General features: G+C 30.2%; 1 protein-coding gene across 4 annotated transcripts; it reads right to left on the minus strand.

Moving 5' to 3' along the window:
- Nucleotides 1-375: 375 nt before the first annotated feature.
- Nucleotides 376-15,669, minus strand: LOC148624939 (uncharacterized). 4 transcript variants are annotated; one of them, XM_088568070.1, is made up of 18 exons: nucleotides 15,608-15,669; nucleotides 12,605-12,778; nucleotides 12,340-12,382; nucleotides 11,534-11,603; nucleotides 10,387-10,684; nucleotides 10,021-10,104; nucleotides 8,827-9,063; nucleotides 8,078-8,263; nucleotides 7,362-7,523; nucleotides 6,686-6,865; nucleotides 5,178-5,235; nucleotides 4,592-4,704; nucleotides 4,064-4,161; nucleotides 3,488-3,556; nucleotides 3,102-3,266; nucleotides 2,342-2,690; nucleotides 1,459-1,560; nucleotides 376-1,424 (listed from the first exon to the last, which is right to left on the minus strand). In XM_088568070.1, the coding sequence occupies exons 2-17, from the start codon at nucleotides 12,729-12,731 to the stop codon at nucleotides 1,541-1,543; spliced, it is 2,259 nt and encodes a 752-aa protein (XP_088424196.1). In that variant the 5' UTR covers nucleotides 12,732-12,778; nucleotides 15,608-15,669; the 3' UTR covers nucleotides 376-1,424; nucleotides 1,459-1,540. The 4 variants fall into 4 exon arrangements, with proteins under 4 accessions (XP_088424196.1, XP_088424195.1, XP_088424197.1 ...); XM_088568069.1 differs by having other exon boundaries at nucleotides 15,507-15,652; XM_088568071.1 differs by lacking the exon at nucleotides 15,608-15,669 and adding an exon at nucleotides 13,562-13,930.
- Nucleotides 15,670-15,672: the final 3 nt, after the last annotated feature.

Raw genomic sequence — 15,672 nt, forward strand, 5'->3', positions numbered from 1 at the left:
ACTGCGGTCGTACAAAAACTCACTTGTACAGTAGTTAATGATCTACTGCAAAATATCTGAATTTGAAATTTAAACCCATGAGGAATCAGAAAATTGAGACAAAATAATATAACACTTCCAAAGTATTGGTATCAGAAATTGAATATGCAATCCAGGGTGCACAATACTGTTAAAGAAGCAGATGGGATTTACCACTACATGGATTTTAAAAATACTATTTACACCAAAGAACAGACTCTACAGTTCAACAGTGCTCCGTGCGTGTAAAATATCAAAAACTTGTTACTTGATGACTGTTTTAAGGCTTAAATGTAGAGGAATTTATGGAGAGCAGCAGATGAAAGCATCAAGAGTCAAGTAGACAAACAACTGAAATGCAAACAAGTTTTATTCACATGAAGAGATCACATATGTCTTTTTATCACAGCTTCCCTAAACTCTTATCACAGATTTATATAATTCATATTTATTAAGGCATACACTTATTTTCATTAAGATGTCGACAAAACCAAAATAAATTATCTATTTTAAACAAGTTATATAGCAAAAGAAAACAAAACTGTGACAATTTTTTCATTAATAATTTAACCAATCCATTTGCAACAGTGAAAACTGTAATCATCTTTCCAGGTGTACAAATGAAATATAATTTTAAAAATGATAAAACATTATTTTTCATATAAATGCAACTCATATCTGCAGTAATACATGCAGAAAATATCCAATATAACAGCAAGGGAAAAAATACTTCATGAATTGACTATTTCTTACACTAAAAAAGAGTTTTAAAAAAATATATTTACAGTGTTCTTATGTAACATTACCCATAAAATTCTTTTGATGAAAGTCCTATTATTATTTTCTTTCAGGGGACTGAACAAAAAGAGTTGAAATTTCAGGAACATAGAAAAAAATGCAAATTTCAACATCAATTGAAAACCAAATTATCTTCCCCAGTTGCATATTTCTACCCACATATATTCAGAGATTACAAAAATCATTTTTACAGATTCAAACAACATATTGTCATATTGTAATATCACAAAAAGGAAAACGGGAAGTCACTTATCCACATCTACAGAACCTAATAAATTAGTACGATGAATTTATTATTTACAAATCTATCTGTACACAACAATATGTAAAACAAATAAATACAATGAAATTTAGCACTTTCCTTGTGACATAATACCAATATATTAATACATTGAGAGCAGCAGATGAAAACATCAAGAGTCAAGTAGACAAACAACTGAAATGCAATGAATGCAGTTGCATTAAAATATCAAGAGAAATGTAAGTTGAGATCAACTCATTAAAACGTATCAACAAAATTTGGGAACATTTAAATATCATATCAAAACTCAGAATAGCCCTGAGAAATACACAAAAATTCCATAATTTGGACACCGGTGACAATGTACCTGAGAAATGTCTATCATAATGGTGACAATGTACCTGAGAAATGTCTATCATAAAGCTATTTCTTCTTGAATTTTACATGAATGGAGTGTAATGTATCTTAATACATGAATCAATATCATCCGCACTGAATGGCATCTAAAAAATAAAACAAAACAAATTTATAATCATAGTATTAAACAAAAAATTACTAAAAATTCAAGCGTTATTTTATTGAATAACATAGCATTATAGCAGTTGATAAAAATTATGAAATAATTGTGTGCATTTCTTAAAACAATATATGCATGTTTAAAAAGAGGGCTTAATTTGATTTCATTTTTTGGTATTATCTGGAAGATAGGAAAATATCTTAATTCTGAAATATTCCATGATTAAATTAATCCTTAAATAACTTAGTTTTTTTTTCTTTGCTGTTGCAAAAACGAACTAACTGTAAAGCCTTTATTGGCTTTAATTAAATATATTGGACTTAAGCCTGAATAAAACCTTGAAGAATCTCATAACTTCTCAAAAACAATCCTACTATAAATCTCTGTGTCTTAATTTCTATGCATTTTTGTAGAAAAAAATAGTTTTTACAAATAATTTGTTGCAGAGCAATATCTTGTGATATATATTTCTTAAAAAATTAATCAATAATGCAGCAAAGCTGTATCATCTTTTTTACGAATCCTAACTTTAAAAAATGAGAATTAGGAAATATGCTATAGTAGTAGCTAGTTATTTACCAATCTCCTCTGCATCCCTATAATAACTTCCTGCAACTTTGTTTTGCATCACTCTGCTAGCTCATAGGCTCTGATATACAAGTTCAGTACAGAGTATAGAAGAAAGGAGGTGTAAAAAGTGAAATAGTGCACAGGAGATTGATTATTCATATGCATAAAATTGTGAATCGACTTTAAACTAAACTTACCTAAAGGAATATTCCCTTGTAATTCCTTTCTCTTAGCACTAGATATACATTTCAACTTCATAGGTATTACAGGAACATTAATGCTTGATATACAACATTCTTTTAAAGTCACATGCTGGGTTTTAGTACTTTTCACATTCTTGTTACATGTAGTACTTATATTTTGTACTAACTCCACTGACTTGTTGATAGGAATAACACTAACATTCAATTCAGGTTGATCATCCTCAAAGCCGAAAGATCTGCCAACTCCACCACTGAAAAGATTTTCAGAACTTTTTGCACAGCAGTTTTGAAAAGGAGATCTCACTTTTCTTTCTGTAATTTTATCTTTGTCTTTATTGTCACCCTAAAAAAAGTATAAAACAATCAATATCAAAATTTCAAGGGAGATAATAATGTAAACTAAAAAGTATGTAAAAGAAAGAAAGGTTTGTGGGATGCTTCTATACTTAATATAATCTTAAATTGTTTGATTCACCTGCTTTACTATTGAAATGCAAATATAAAAAAAAACAGTTAACAAACATGCATTAAAAAACAACCCTAAAAAAATAAAGAAAAGTTTATCAAGGGAAGTAACTCAGGAAAATTTAACTTTCATATCTAACGAAGCTTAATCTTAATTTTTAAATTGTAAATCTATACTACATTCACATAAATTTCAAAATAAATAAAACAATTAGAAAATACCTTCTTAACATTTATATTGTAAATCAATACTGCATTCATATAAAATTTCAGCCATACTACAAGTAACCTGTTTATGTTTTCCTGCTTCCTCTATTATAATCACAGCTGGTTCTGGTACATCTTCCTCCAACGATTCACAGACAATTTCCTGAGAATTGACAACCCTTGACTCATTTACCACTGGTAATTCATCGTCTTCAAATTCAGGAATCTGTACTGAAGAAATGTCAAACTGGAAGAGATAAAAAAACATGGTCTTAATTGTAATCATTTTATGAGTGCATAAATATCCCACCCAAAATAACAAAATATTCCCACAGTTTAATAAAATGGGAAAAAATAACCAATTACATAAATATTGTTACTGAATGTTTTAGCATTGCAGTTATCAATTTTGCAAATAAAGAAGAACTTTCTAAAAATTTACTAAAATTCTAATTGAAAAAAATCTACCTCTGGGAATTCTTTTTCCTTGTTTTTATCTTTGGTAGGTGTACTTGTATAAATCTGTTCATTTTCTTTCTAAAAAATAAAAACACATGTATTTAACTATATGTATTAAGTCAGCTCTTATAAGTAAATTGTTTTCAGGCCATTTAAAAAAAAAATAAAACACATGACAGAAAGAGGCATGTTTATTTAAAAAAAGTGATGAGGGCGTTTTTTTTTTCTTTTTTACAATGTTCAGACACAAAAAAAGATGAGGGTCTGGGAGATGCTTTTTATTATATTAGTGTAGAAATAATGGGCAATAAGACAGGGGAGAGCCTGAGAACCAAGTAGTTAACTTTGTGAGGCCTTTCATACTGTATTGTAAAGTAAGTGCCTACAGATGAATTAGCATTAGGTATTCATGGTGCAACCTACATGAACTTATGAATGGGGTAACATTTACTAATCTGATAATATCATTACATTTTATGATTATGTTAATAACTACAACATAGTTTGAACATCTAATGTTGATCCATACGAAAGACATGCGAGTGAAAATATCAAAAGTTTTATATAAACCTAATGTATTGTTACCTTTGGGGACACTATTGGGGTAATCGGTGAATCATTTCTCCAAATTCTCACAAAAGGAGACTTATCTCTTGCCAGCTCTATGCTGTCATTGGCTTTTACTTAAAAACAAAAAAAAAAACATTTAGCTAATTACAAGTTACATACATAGATGAATATGTTACTATCAGATACATTCAGTTTTTTAAAGTTTTAACAATAAATACATTATGTACCATAATGAAATTTGACATGATTTCCTTTGTTTTTATAAGTATTGTATGTAAGTTCAAGTGGCTATCTAAGTATCCAAAAATGTCAAAGACAGACATACAGACATTAAGATCACTATTTAGTAACTAACTTATTGAACTGGGGGCATGAAATAAGCAAAGTTTCTTGGGTAATAAATCATACTTTTTACACTAAGTCAGGACTTTGTTTCATTGTTCATTTACTTAATGGCCTAAATGCTAAAACTTTAATAACTTAATTATTTCTCCTCAGTATGCGCAAAACAATCATGTTTACAAGAAATATAGCAAACCTTACCTTTATTGATAGAAGATAAATCTGCAATCATAAAGTCACTCTGGTCTGTTAGGAACATTTTAGTAGAACACAACTGTTTGTCTATTTTCTTTTTCTTTGGCTTAGGAGGCACCCTGCAAAGAACAATTAAAACCTATCTTGTCTAAGCTTGTTGTTACAATCTTTTACAATATAAAATACTTCAATGTTTCTTTTGTTAATTAATCAATAGGTATTAGAAAACCTTTTAATGCAAAACTGTACTTTTTAAACACCTACAAAAAATGACTTTGAGCAATTCTTTTAAAATCATTTATAATTGTAAATTATATTACTTGTACAATTGGAAAAGTTAAATTATTTAAATCTAAACTTAAAGAGTGAAACCAAATTCAAATAAACTTTCTAAAAGGGACATTTAAAAGAAGTTGAAAATCATCATAGAAAGAATAAGTCATTACAATGCCATTCAAATCATTAACTTTTTTTCAATTATTTGAAGACAGATTTAAATCTTTCAATTTTATAATTTTTCATGTAAAAATGAAGATTTTTTTTTATTTCATCCAACAGAAATAACAAAATAACCTCTCAGATATTCACTTACAAAAAGTTGCTGCTTTTAGTAGGAGTAGTTTCTTGAATCTGCTGTAGAGGGGTTCTTTCTGAAAATTTAAGTACACTATTATTCACTAAAAGCATCAGAAAAATATTCAAATCATAGGAATTATTGATAGAATACAATATTTCTACAGTATAAAAATCTAAATATATATACAATTTTTTGTCGTGTGTTTTTACAAGAGAAGTAAGTAGTTCCTAGAGTTCCCTACTCAGCTTGGGTATGAAGGTAGCTTTCCTCATAATGTACTCTAATACTCTTAATTAATGTAGTGGTCTTTAATCCCTCAATGCAATCTGACCAAACAAGCCAATTAGGATTAAAAAAGCTAACAGTTGTAAAATTTAATTGTTACAATGTATTATATATAATATAAACATCACTATTATTAACCCTCCTTTAAGTAGGCAAAGGATTAATTGACTATTTTCCATATGAATTTAATATTTTATGTTTCTTCAAAAATAATTACAAAAAAATTGGGGTTCAAAATTAGAAAAATGACCACCATCCAATTCTCACAAGTTTCATTTACATGTTGATATACATTCAATTATGAACAATTCAGGAAAAAGATGAATAATGATAGATTCACATACATGACAAGATAAGTTTGCATGCCTATATCATATGAATGCATTTTCAACATGCATTCATGTATGAAAGATTGGTAAATAAGAGTCTCTCTTTCAACCTAAATTTAAGTACACTAATCTGCATATCAAATCCCTACTTTGAACACAGAAATTTTTTCTTGTTTTTGAGTATATCCTCTCTTATGTACCACATTACAGATCGTACTCATAACACAATCAAAGGTGAATTGACCAAGTAATACGCGATGTTTAAGCTCAATTGGGGTTATCAGGCTGTACAGTTTTTTTTTCAAGTTATTATACATGTATAAAAAACACACATTTTTGTAAACAAGATTCCAAGTGGCTATTTTCTTAAGTAGCACTCCAGCTAAGAATCATGCAAAATGTGATATATATATATATATATATATATAGTTAAAAGCCTATATAATTTTATTTTTAATATTTTGTTTAAAATGTTTAAGTGAACAGAAAATTTTACATGGCTCTTCATAGAACCCTTATTCATAAGAGATAAAAATTATGTAGAACATACTGTAGAATAAAAATTAAGGGAGATAACTCTGTAAATGACACTAAAATACAATAGAAACTATTGGATTTTCAATGTGAATGAATACTGGTAATTATACTTTTCATTATATAAGCCTATAAAGCAACTTAATAACAAAAATAAAAAATGCATAGCCTTTTTTGGGGGTGTATCACATTTTTCAGAATTTGCATGATTCTTACAAAGACTGCTACTTAAAACAAAATACCAATAATAAAAAATAAACTATCACATACATAAATTGAAGATTACTTTTTATGTTGGAAAAAAGGAATACTAAATTTTTTTTGTTTCATTGCAAAACATGCATAATTTTCAACCAACAAATCTATATTCCTTACTTTTAGCACTAGTAGATAACCTCACAGAAGATAAATTAGAGGGAAAGCCACAATCTTTGATATTCTTAGCATTTTTGTTGATGGTGGAGTTCCATGGCTGATTCATAGTTAGACCAGCTTTATCTTTCTCATTAAGGTCACATTCAGGGTCCACAACTATCACAAGTTGTGGTTTCACACCTGTATATGAAGCAAGAAGAGACACATTTACAGTTCTTGGATTGAATAATTTGTCTGGTTAATGCAGGTGTTTGATCCTTAACAAACAGGAAAGAATTCTGGACAAACAAGTCAAAAGATGTACACCATCCATTACAATTCTACAGTTCTGCCGAAAATAAGATTTTCATAGGCAACTTGGCATAAAAGCATGCTTTTAAAATTGAATTTTTATCCTATTACAAAAAAAAATGAATCATAAATCAAACTTTTACCCATAATAAAAGATTTATCAATGTGTTTTATCTCATTCTAAAAATAGAAAAAAGGAAAAGTGAAAATGCTCACTCTTGCAGTCTTGGAAAATAAATTATAAATACTAACAAACAATGGTAATTTTTCAATGTATTTCAGGCTTTAAAGAAAAATATAAAACATATAAATAAAAAAAACATAGTTTCATATCATACACACGTTCACATTAAATAGAAAACAAACAAAGTTTCTATATACAGGCCTTTAGATTTTCCACTTGTTGACAACCTAACTGATGATATGTCAACAGGAAAACAACAGTCCTTGATGTTTTTAGCGTTCCACTGATGATGGGCAGTTATGCCAACATTATAATTCTCCATAAAATCACATACTGCTCTAATTGGAGACCCTTTTTTCTTTTCTGAAATAAAATATTTTCTCCTTAATCAAAATAAAATAGTCAGGACAACTAAAAAATAGTGAATAATGGACAGACAAAAAAAAGAATAAACAAACAGAACCTAGCACTAAAGTCTCAGTATTTATGAAGTTTTACGCAACAATTATACATAAGCATACTTTTCAAGACCACAACTTGTGGTCAACATGCAAACCAGAGATTTACTGACAAAAACATAACACATTAATTTTTACCATCTGTAACAGGGACAAGAGTTGAGGCAGAAATTTCTATAGCACTTTCCACTTTATTTACTGGGACAATAGACTTCCTGGAAGTCAAGTTTAAGAATAATTATAACTTTTCTTGGTTTAACCTAGTACCTAGTAGAATATACCAAGAAGAATGAACTTACTTGTAAACAAAATTAATTCAATCTTCAGTGTTCAAAATTAGATCTATTTCATCATAGACCTAAAGCAAAATTTCCTGCAATCACTGGAATTTAGAATAGACATGAATGCTTTTAAAATGGAGAACTTTAGAAAGGAAAGAAACAATGTGTTAAAACTGACCTTTACTTTTTCTACTCCTTGATAACTGCACAGAAGATATATCAACAGGAAAACCATAATCTTTAATGTTTTTAGCATTTTTATGAATGGTAGAGTTCCATTGCTGATGGACAGATAACCCATCCTTGTCATTCTCAAAAAAGTCTAACTCTGTATCTTCAATTATCTGTGATCTTGATTTCTTTTCTGAAAGAATTTAATTTTATATACTTTTCTATGATTAATAAAAGGTTTAGTAATCATGAAAATGCACCTTTCACCATCTTCACAAGCCAAGGGTTACAGTCCTGTCCCCCTCCAATGCCCATTTGCTCAGTAAATATAATTCTTTCTCATTGATTTCAAGCTAACAAAATGGCTCCACGTACAAAATATAACATTTGTCTTCCACCAGACATGATTTTACGATAAAAAAAAGAAATTGATGAAATTGGAAGTAAACATAGAGTAAATAAAAAGAAATCTAACAGTAAGACCTGGATTTGAAAAAGCAGAAACTAAATCACCTCTGTTCATAATCAGATCCTTCTTGTTCAATAATAGTTTCACAGAAACTGCAGCAAATTTAAAGATTAGAGTTTTAAAAATTTACAGCTACTTTGATTCAATTACCATTCTTTTTTTTTAGAAACTTTACCAACTATTAAAAACTTGTACCCCAAAGAATACAAAAATCCTCTCACAGTAAACACAACCCACAATTAAGCCAATATTAATTTATATACAAGCTATACCTAACTAACACATACTTATTTCATTCAATGACTCTTCTTCTTTTACTGGAACCAGAGTTGCCTCAGAATTTTCTTTAGAGCTCTCAACTCTGTTACCAGTGCCTGTAGTTTGTCCAGTTGTTTTGGTAGCTGATGCTGTCACCCAGGTATAAGTGTAAGTGTAGTCATCTTCATTTTCATTTTCTTCATCGTTTTCTTCTATTTCTACAGCACTAATATCTAGCATTTGGTTGGTTTTCTGCATTGGTTTTCCTAAAAGAGGAAACCTCAGAAATGTTAAGTTGCATGAGTAACAGAAGATGGTCACAGTGAATAAGAGATTTACATACTTGCAACTGAACATTTAGTAAGTTTCCAACCTCTTTCAAATGAGGCTTTTGTCTATGAAAACTGCAAACAGCTTTTCCATATAAAATTAATGTGCACACAAAACATTAATGATACCTTCATATTTCAATAAATCTTGAAATAATACTCCTTCCCCATAAAAAAAGGGATAAAATGCCTATGATGTAATAAACTTGTGTAGATTGACTTCAAGGTAGGGTACCAATGATAAAACCTGCCATTCCAAACTCAATAATATAAAGCTTAGTGGAGCACAGCATGATACGACTGCAGTGGCCGAACCTTGAACAGTTGGGGCATAGAGACTTACAATTCATCATGGACACAAAAACTGGTTTGGATACTATATTGCATAAAATTTAAAATTCAAATAAAAATATTCAAAATCAGACCAAAAGTAAACAAGTCAATTTTTTGGCGGCCTTTTGACACCTTATAACTCAAAGATGGTCTCAAATGCATCAAATGTGCTTGCTACATTTGTTTACCAGAATTAAATAAGGAACACAATAAAATATGAATAATCAAAATAAAAAGAAGAACAAACATTCTACATGGGTTTTAATAAAACACATATTTTTTCCCTTTCTGGCCCTTTATTCTAAAACGGCAGGGACCACAAACTCCATAGCATTATACAACCACATTTTTTTGCCTCCATATCAAAAATTTTAGTTGTGCATATAAATTATAACTATCAGTAAAGTTTCCTCTAGATACTTCACACAACACTGAACATAGCATATTGTAATTAAAAAAATCACTGAGTTGCTAGTAGGACTATTATCAAAAATCAACCTATAACATGTGACTTGAGAAAGATTATATAAATATATCCTGGCAATGATACAGTACATTTACCTGAGACCACTTTAACTTTATCTTCATTGGATACTTTGTATCCTACATCCATCTTTGGCAAAAACATGGATATTTTTTGTTGCCCTACAAAGTGATATGGAATGGTTGTCTAGATATATAAAACTCACTTTGGAAATTGAAAAAGCTGTTTAATTTCAAATTAAATATTCTAGTAACAGTAGTGTGACAAAAATTAATAAAAGATTCAATAAAACATATAAAGTCATTCATAATTTAATGCTGGAAAAGCTTTTTTCAAATTAAAAGCATGCAAAAACATTTCATTCTGAACATATGAGCTATTTTTTTTGTAACTTGAGCCTTTTAAGTCAGGTTTTTAATGTGTAAGTTCACAGTAATACCTACATGTCATTGCCACATCTTTTCTAAGCCTTTCAATACTTTCTTCTGCATCTTCTTTATCATTTTCAAAATCAAACTCGTTCCCCTGAAATACTGCACTATATTTCTTTTTAGTTTTATCAATATTTTCTATTCCACCTTTCTTGTTAGTTTTGCTGGTATTCTTCATAACTTGCTCTCTACCACTTGTTTCACAATCATTAATTTTCTTTTTCCTAGTGTTTTTATCTATTTTGACAATCTGCAATGGTTCTTTCTTGAGTGGGGTAGTTTGATGACCATCTGTTTTTCTCAAAGACCTCTGTGTGAAAAACCAAACTTTTTTCAGTGTAAATATAAGTATATTATTAGTGTATACCAAGGATCCAGAAACGGTCAAATACGATGTTTTGTTTACATGTTATCAATGTCAACATGTGGTCAAAACCGAACTCATTCACTCGTTCTGATATTTTGTAAATGACAGAGTATGTGATGAAATAACACAAAGTCCAATATCTATCTTTAAATTAATTATATAAAAAAGTTTTTTTTTAGGTTTATTTTCGATCTGAGCATGTAAAAGACTGACACAAACGTCTGTTGAAATTTGATAAAATGACTGGCATGGGTGATCAAAATTTCCGTACCCTTGCAGTTGGTGCATACCATACACAAAGTTGAAAGTAAAAAATCAATAAGAAAATTATGTTGTCACTCAATCCAACTATCTCATCTCAGTATTTTACAGTCATAGCATTTTCCTTATCTGAAAACTGTTAATGAAACCAACTCTCAACCAGTAAATCTTTTCACGAATAGGTAAAGATTTTTAATAAATCTTAATTCAATAAGGTATAAATATGGCCCATACATGATAAAAATGGCTCTAATTTCTGACTGATCTGGTCTAACTGAACTTTTAAAGTAATTAAAGTGAGTTACACTTTTAAAAATAATGATTACTGAAAGTTGTTAATGTTCAATTCATCTTCACCTTGCAAGTCTAAATTAACAACACATTCCACTGTGTTATTATAAAAAAGACAAGATCCTCTAGAGATCTAGTTGCCCACATAATTTTCAACTTTGCACACAGACTGGTAAGTGCATTTTCATATCAATCCTTTGTAAAGACTCTATATAAACTAAATCTAGTTCTGTTAAATACCAGTTTTCTCCGACTTTTCTCTGATGAAGCCAGCTGATTCACCTTTCTCCCTGCCATCACAGAACTAAAGCTGAAATTAAAATATGGGTAGAGTAGAGTACATATAATAATGTGAGTTATCCCCCTTTGTAAAGTTGAAATAAATTTATATTGATTTATCTCTCCACTCATAAGCAATACAGTTTTTTTACATATTGAAAATGCATTCATTATAGTGCAAGAACATCACAGATTACTGCATTTTTTTTTAAATAAAACTTTAGTGCACAAATAATACATATAAAGTATTACCAGTATGAAACAAGCTTCCAGGAGCTGGAATCACTCACCTGGTTGAATTTTGCCTTTCAAGGACAATAAATTTAACAAGAAGTTGTCAAACAATTTTGACTCAAGAAGACTTTGGTAGGACTTATCATAAGGATCATTTCAGCAACTGAAAGTTTCTTTTTTCTATCATAGTTTTCAATATATTGGCTGAAAACTGTAAAAAAAAAAAAAAACCCATCATTTTTCCCCTTTCAATAATTCTTACAAGGAGTCATCATCAACTTTTATCCCTGAAGCCTTTTGTAGTCCTAATAATAAGGATCATTTCAGCTATCAAAAAATTTAGCTAAACCTAACAGCTTTGGGGATATATGCAAAAAACTATTGTCTAACCCCTATCTTCTATTTTCAGTAACAAATGCCATGTTTTTCGATGGATCAAACAGTATTGTCAATGCATGCATGTTGATGTTTGACTTTTTAAACTATTAAAAACTATTATTTTGTCTCAACCATCCTTTCTGTACAATTATTACCTTTCCTTACGATGGTCGGTCCTTCTTGAATCGCCTACTTGATCTGAAATGAGAAAATTCATAAAATTTAATCAAGTTGACAAATAACGTTTCAAATATCAAGTTGCTAGAGGATCCAAAAACTTGAAGTGATTGCCTTGAAACACAGAAAACCCCATCATGCGGCTGTTATGGGGGAATATGTCAACAGTTGATGAACACATTGGCAATGCTGAAATAGGCCTTCTTTCAAAATCAACCAAAATGGAACATACATAAAAAATACCTTTTACAAGTAACTCTTCACTTCCTCCATCTTCATCTTCAAAAATAGTGTGGTCAATTACTTTTTCATGCTGGACAAAAGACTTAGGTCTGCACTTAGAGTAGGTTCTTATAGACTGTCTGTCCATGTAACACTAAGTAAAGTATTCCACCAAAAAATTATGAAGTCATTTTTCTGTAAGAAAAATAATATACTGTAAATTGATGTGTTATTGAATATAAAGAGAATACCATTGTTTTATTAACTTTTTAAAGAAGCACTTTCTACTAAAGTACCAGTCCATATTAAATTCAGACACTGTGTATGGTAGAGTGATTGATGGTGTAGAAAATCCCAACATACAATGCTTTTTTGGTCTACATATCTTGTTATTTTTTATGTAGTCCTTTCTGTATTCAGCTGTGTTTTTTATGAAAACCATATATTCATCTCCCACTTAAATCAACCAAATCAAATAAAATCAAGGACGACAAATCTTGCAAAATGTGAATTTCATATAAAATATTTATAAATTTTATCTCAGAAGTGCAAAATTATACTGTCTTTGTGGTCTCTAACTATTTCTGATTTAGTAATAAGTGATTTGGTCTGATTTTTATAAAGACTGCTACTGAAGTTGATAATCAGGAGCAAACCTTTCCGTCCTGAAATTGACATGGGATTTAAAAGACTATAAAAACAGCGATGTGCAAATCAATCTTAGTTATACATAAAGCCAAATGAAATCATTCCTGTTTCCTGTTACATGTCAGAAAAAAACTTCAAAAACATCTTTATTAACCACCAGGATTTTGTGGAAACCAAAATTGACTACCATCTGTTAATGGTGTTCTATGGTGGTACTTTTTGGTGTTTGTTATCTTAAGTCAGTGGTAGGGTCACGGCACGAGTCAGTCGGGTAACAGGAAACAGAGGTATAATTTTATTTGGCCTAAATAATGGTAACAACAAAATTACCTTATACAAATCTGATCCATAATCAAGTCAAGTCCAAAATGAATCAGCCACAATATATATTACATCATCAAAATAGCTGGTACTGCAATGGTCCTGACTTGGTACAGTCAAGTTAGGATCTAACTGATGGGGGATATGTGGACTATGATAAAGCACTAGACAATACATTAGTATAACAACAGAAAAGAAGTGATTTGATGTGACAATTAATTGACATGTTAATTGTTACTCTTAATAAACATTTAATCTGCAGTGTAAATTAAAGTTTGTTCATGCCACATTTGGTTTTCAATATCTATGTCTAGCCGGCCTTAGCTGCTATTCCACATTTTGTCTGATGTTTTTTTTTTTTTTTAGAATGGCCCATTGAAATTGAAAATGTCCCATTGAATTGAAGGGTAAGGGGCCATAGTCTCACTGGTAAAATTTTAATCCCAATCACTGACAAAAACCAATCATTACTCATTGTATAAGAAGAAACTGAGTATCTTTTTTTTAACCAAGGACTGATATCTGAAAAAGAACTTGGTAAGAGACATTTTGAGACACATTTCCTCACATCCCTGATTCAGAAGTCTGTTACACAGATATTTATGGTATTTATGGAAATCAGAGTAGTTAGTACTTGCTCTAGCGTAGCAAATCATTTGTGAAAAATTAATACATACGAAGGAAATGAAGGTGTATCTAGGAGAGAAGCACAAATAGTGCCCATAGGAATACCATCTTGCTGCTAAAAAAATAGCTCCTCCAAGTGTGACAAATATGTTATCAATGAGGAAATCAAGCATGCTACAATCCTACTATTCTATAGTTTATTTTTTGCTTGGTATTACCTGGTGTTGCAGACATTACACCTATGGTAAAGCTCACTGTGCTTGCTTATATAGGCAATGCTTACTCCATATAACAAAACTATAAAGGTTAAAGATTAAGTTTCAGTTAAATTAATGTCATCTTTTCTGAAAGTTTTCAAGTCTTTTCCATTTTTTTACTTATTGAAAGAGGTGAATATAATGTGTTTTTAAAAAGTTCGGGAAAAATGTGAATGTATGTACGTATATCTCTGCTGTTCCACTGTTGTTGTTGTCAAGAACCTAATCCACCTTGGAAACAATGTAACTCCATTGATTGTATAAGCCAAATCGAAGCATAGATTTTCTAAGATACGAAAGGCAATTTCTTATTGGAATTTGCAGCTGTCAGTTGCTTTTGAATTTTGTTTATGTAAAATGATACGTATAAAATATTCCCACCCCCTGCGGAGAACTAATATTTCTGGTATCTGTATAAAGATGTTTCTAAAGATGCCCTTAAGGGGTAAAATTTGTTAAGTACGGCAAAGTGCTACAAAGTTATCAAGTTATCAACCATTTTGAAAGCAAGGGGAAAAGGGGGGTGGGACTGGGATTTTGGAAAAAAACATTTTTTTTCTCAATCTTTGAAAAAAAAACATTTCCCCTATAATTTAACAAGGCAGATTTTTAAATAAAAATATTGATTCTACTTGATGCTGAAAAAACAATAAACATATTGCGCTTGCCAAACCAAAGTTTTTAATGTCCTTTACTATTTTACTGGTATTACACAGACAGTACACTTATGGTAAGCTCACTGTGCTCACTAGTATAGACAATGCTTACTCCATATTATAAAAAAAACAACTATTGTATGAAACATGTAGAAAAAATCATCAAATCAAGAACAAAAAACTTCAAGCCAATCAAGGGACAGAATATAATTTCTTCTTAAGCCATAAATGCCATAACAAAAACACCGCTTTGAAAATAAAAACTTTTGCTCACATAACTGGCATAAGTCTTTACTTTTTGATAACTAACTGCTGCCTGGTTGGTTTATGTCACAGACGTAGTAAGTACCAGGGTCATGTCACATATGATTAGCCTCAGTCATGGGTGCCAACAAATACATGTATACTACGTACCTGCACGTGCAAGTAGCTATGCCATTTGTTTTTCTTCACTCAGCAAAAACTGATGAGGAAATGTGTGTTGACACTTGTGTGCCATGTACAGTATATCTTACTTTTTTTTTAACCCAGCTGAGTGTTGCCTGTGAGTGATATCAAATCTTGTCGCAGGTTATTTGTT

Source organism: Perna viridis, chromosome 2 (assembly GCF_037379345.1).
Source record: "Perna viridis isolate PV_CMFRI_1.1 ecotype Kerala chromosome 2, ASM3737934v1, whole genome shotgun sequence".
In the NCBI taxonomy this organism is placed as follows: domain Eukaryota; kingdom Metazoa; phylum Mollusca; class Bivalvia; order Mytilida; family Mytilidae; genus Perna; species Perna viridis.

What these genes read in the sequence shown, in the direction of transcription:
- LOC148624939 (XM_088568070.1), bottom strand. Translation starts at nt 12,731, where the DNA reads ATGGACAGACAGTCTATAAGAACCTACTCTAAGTGCAGACCTAAGTCT. An exon ending in ACTAAAAGCAGCAACTTTTT is followed by an intron (nt 4,705 to 5,177) that starts GTAAGTGAATAT and finishes TGTTCTTTGCAG; the next exon opens with GGTGCCTCCTAAGCCAAAGA. An exon ending in TTTATCTTCTATCAATAAAG is followed by an intron (nt 4,162 to 4,591) that starts GTAAGGTTTGCT and finishes TTTGTTTTTAAG; the next exon opens with TAAAAGCCAATGACAGCATA.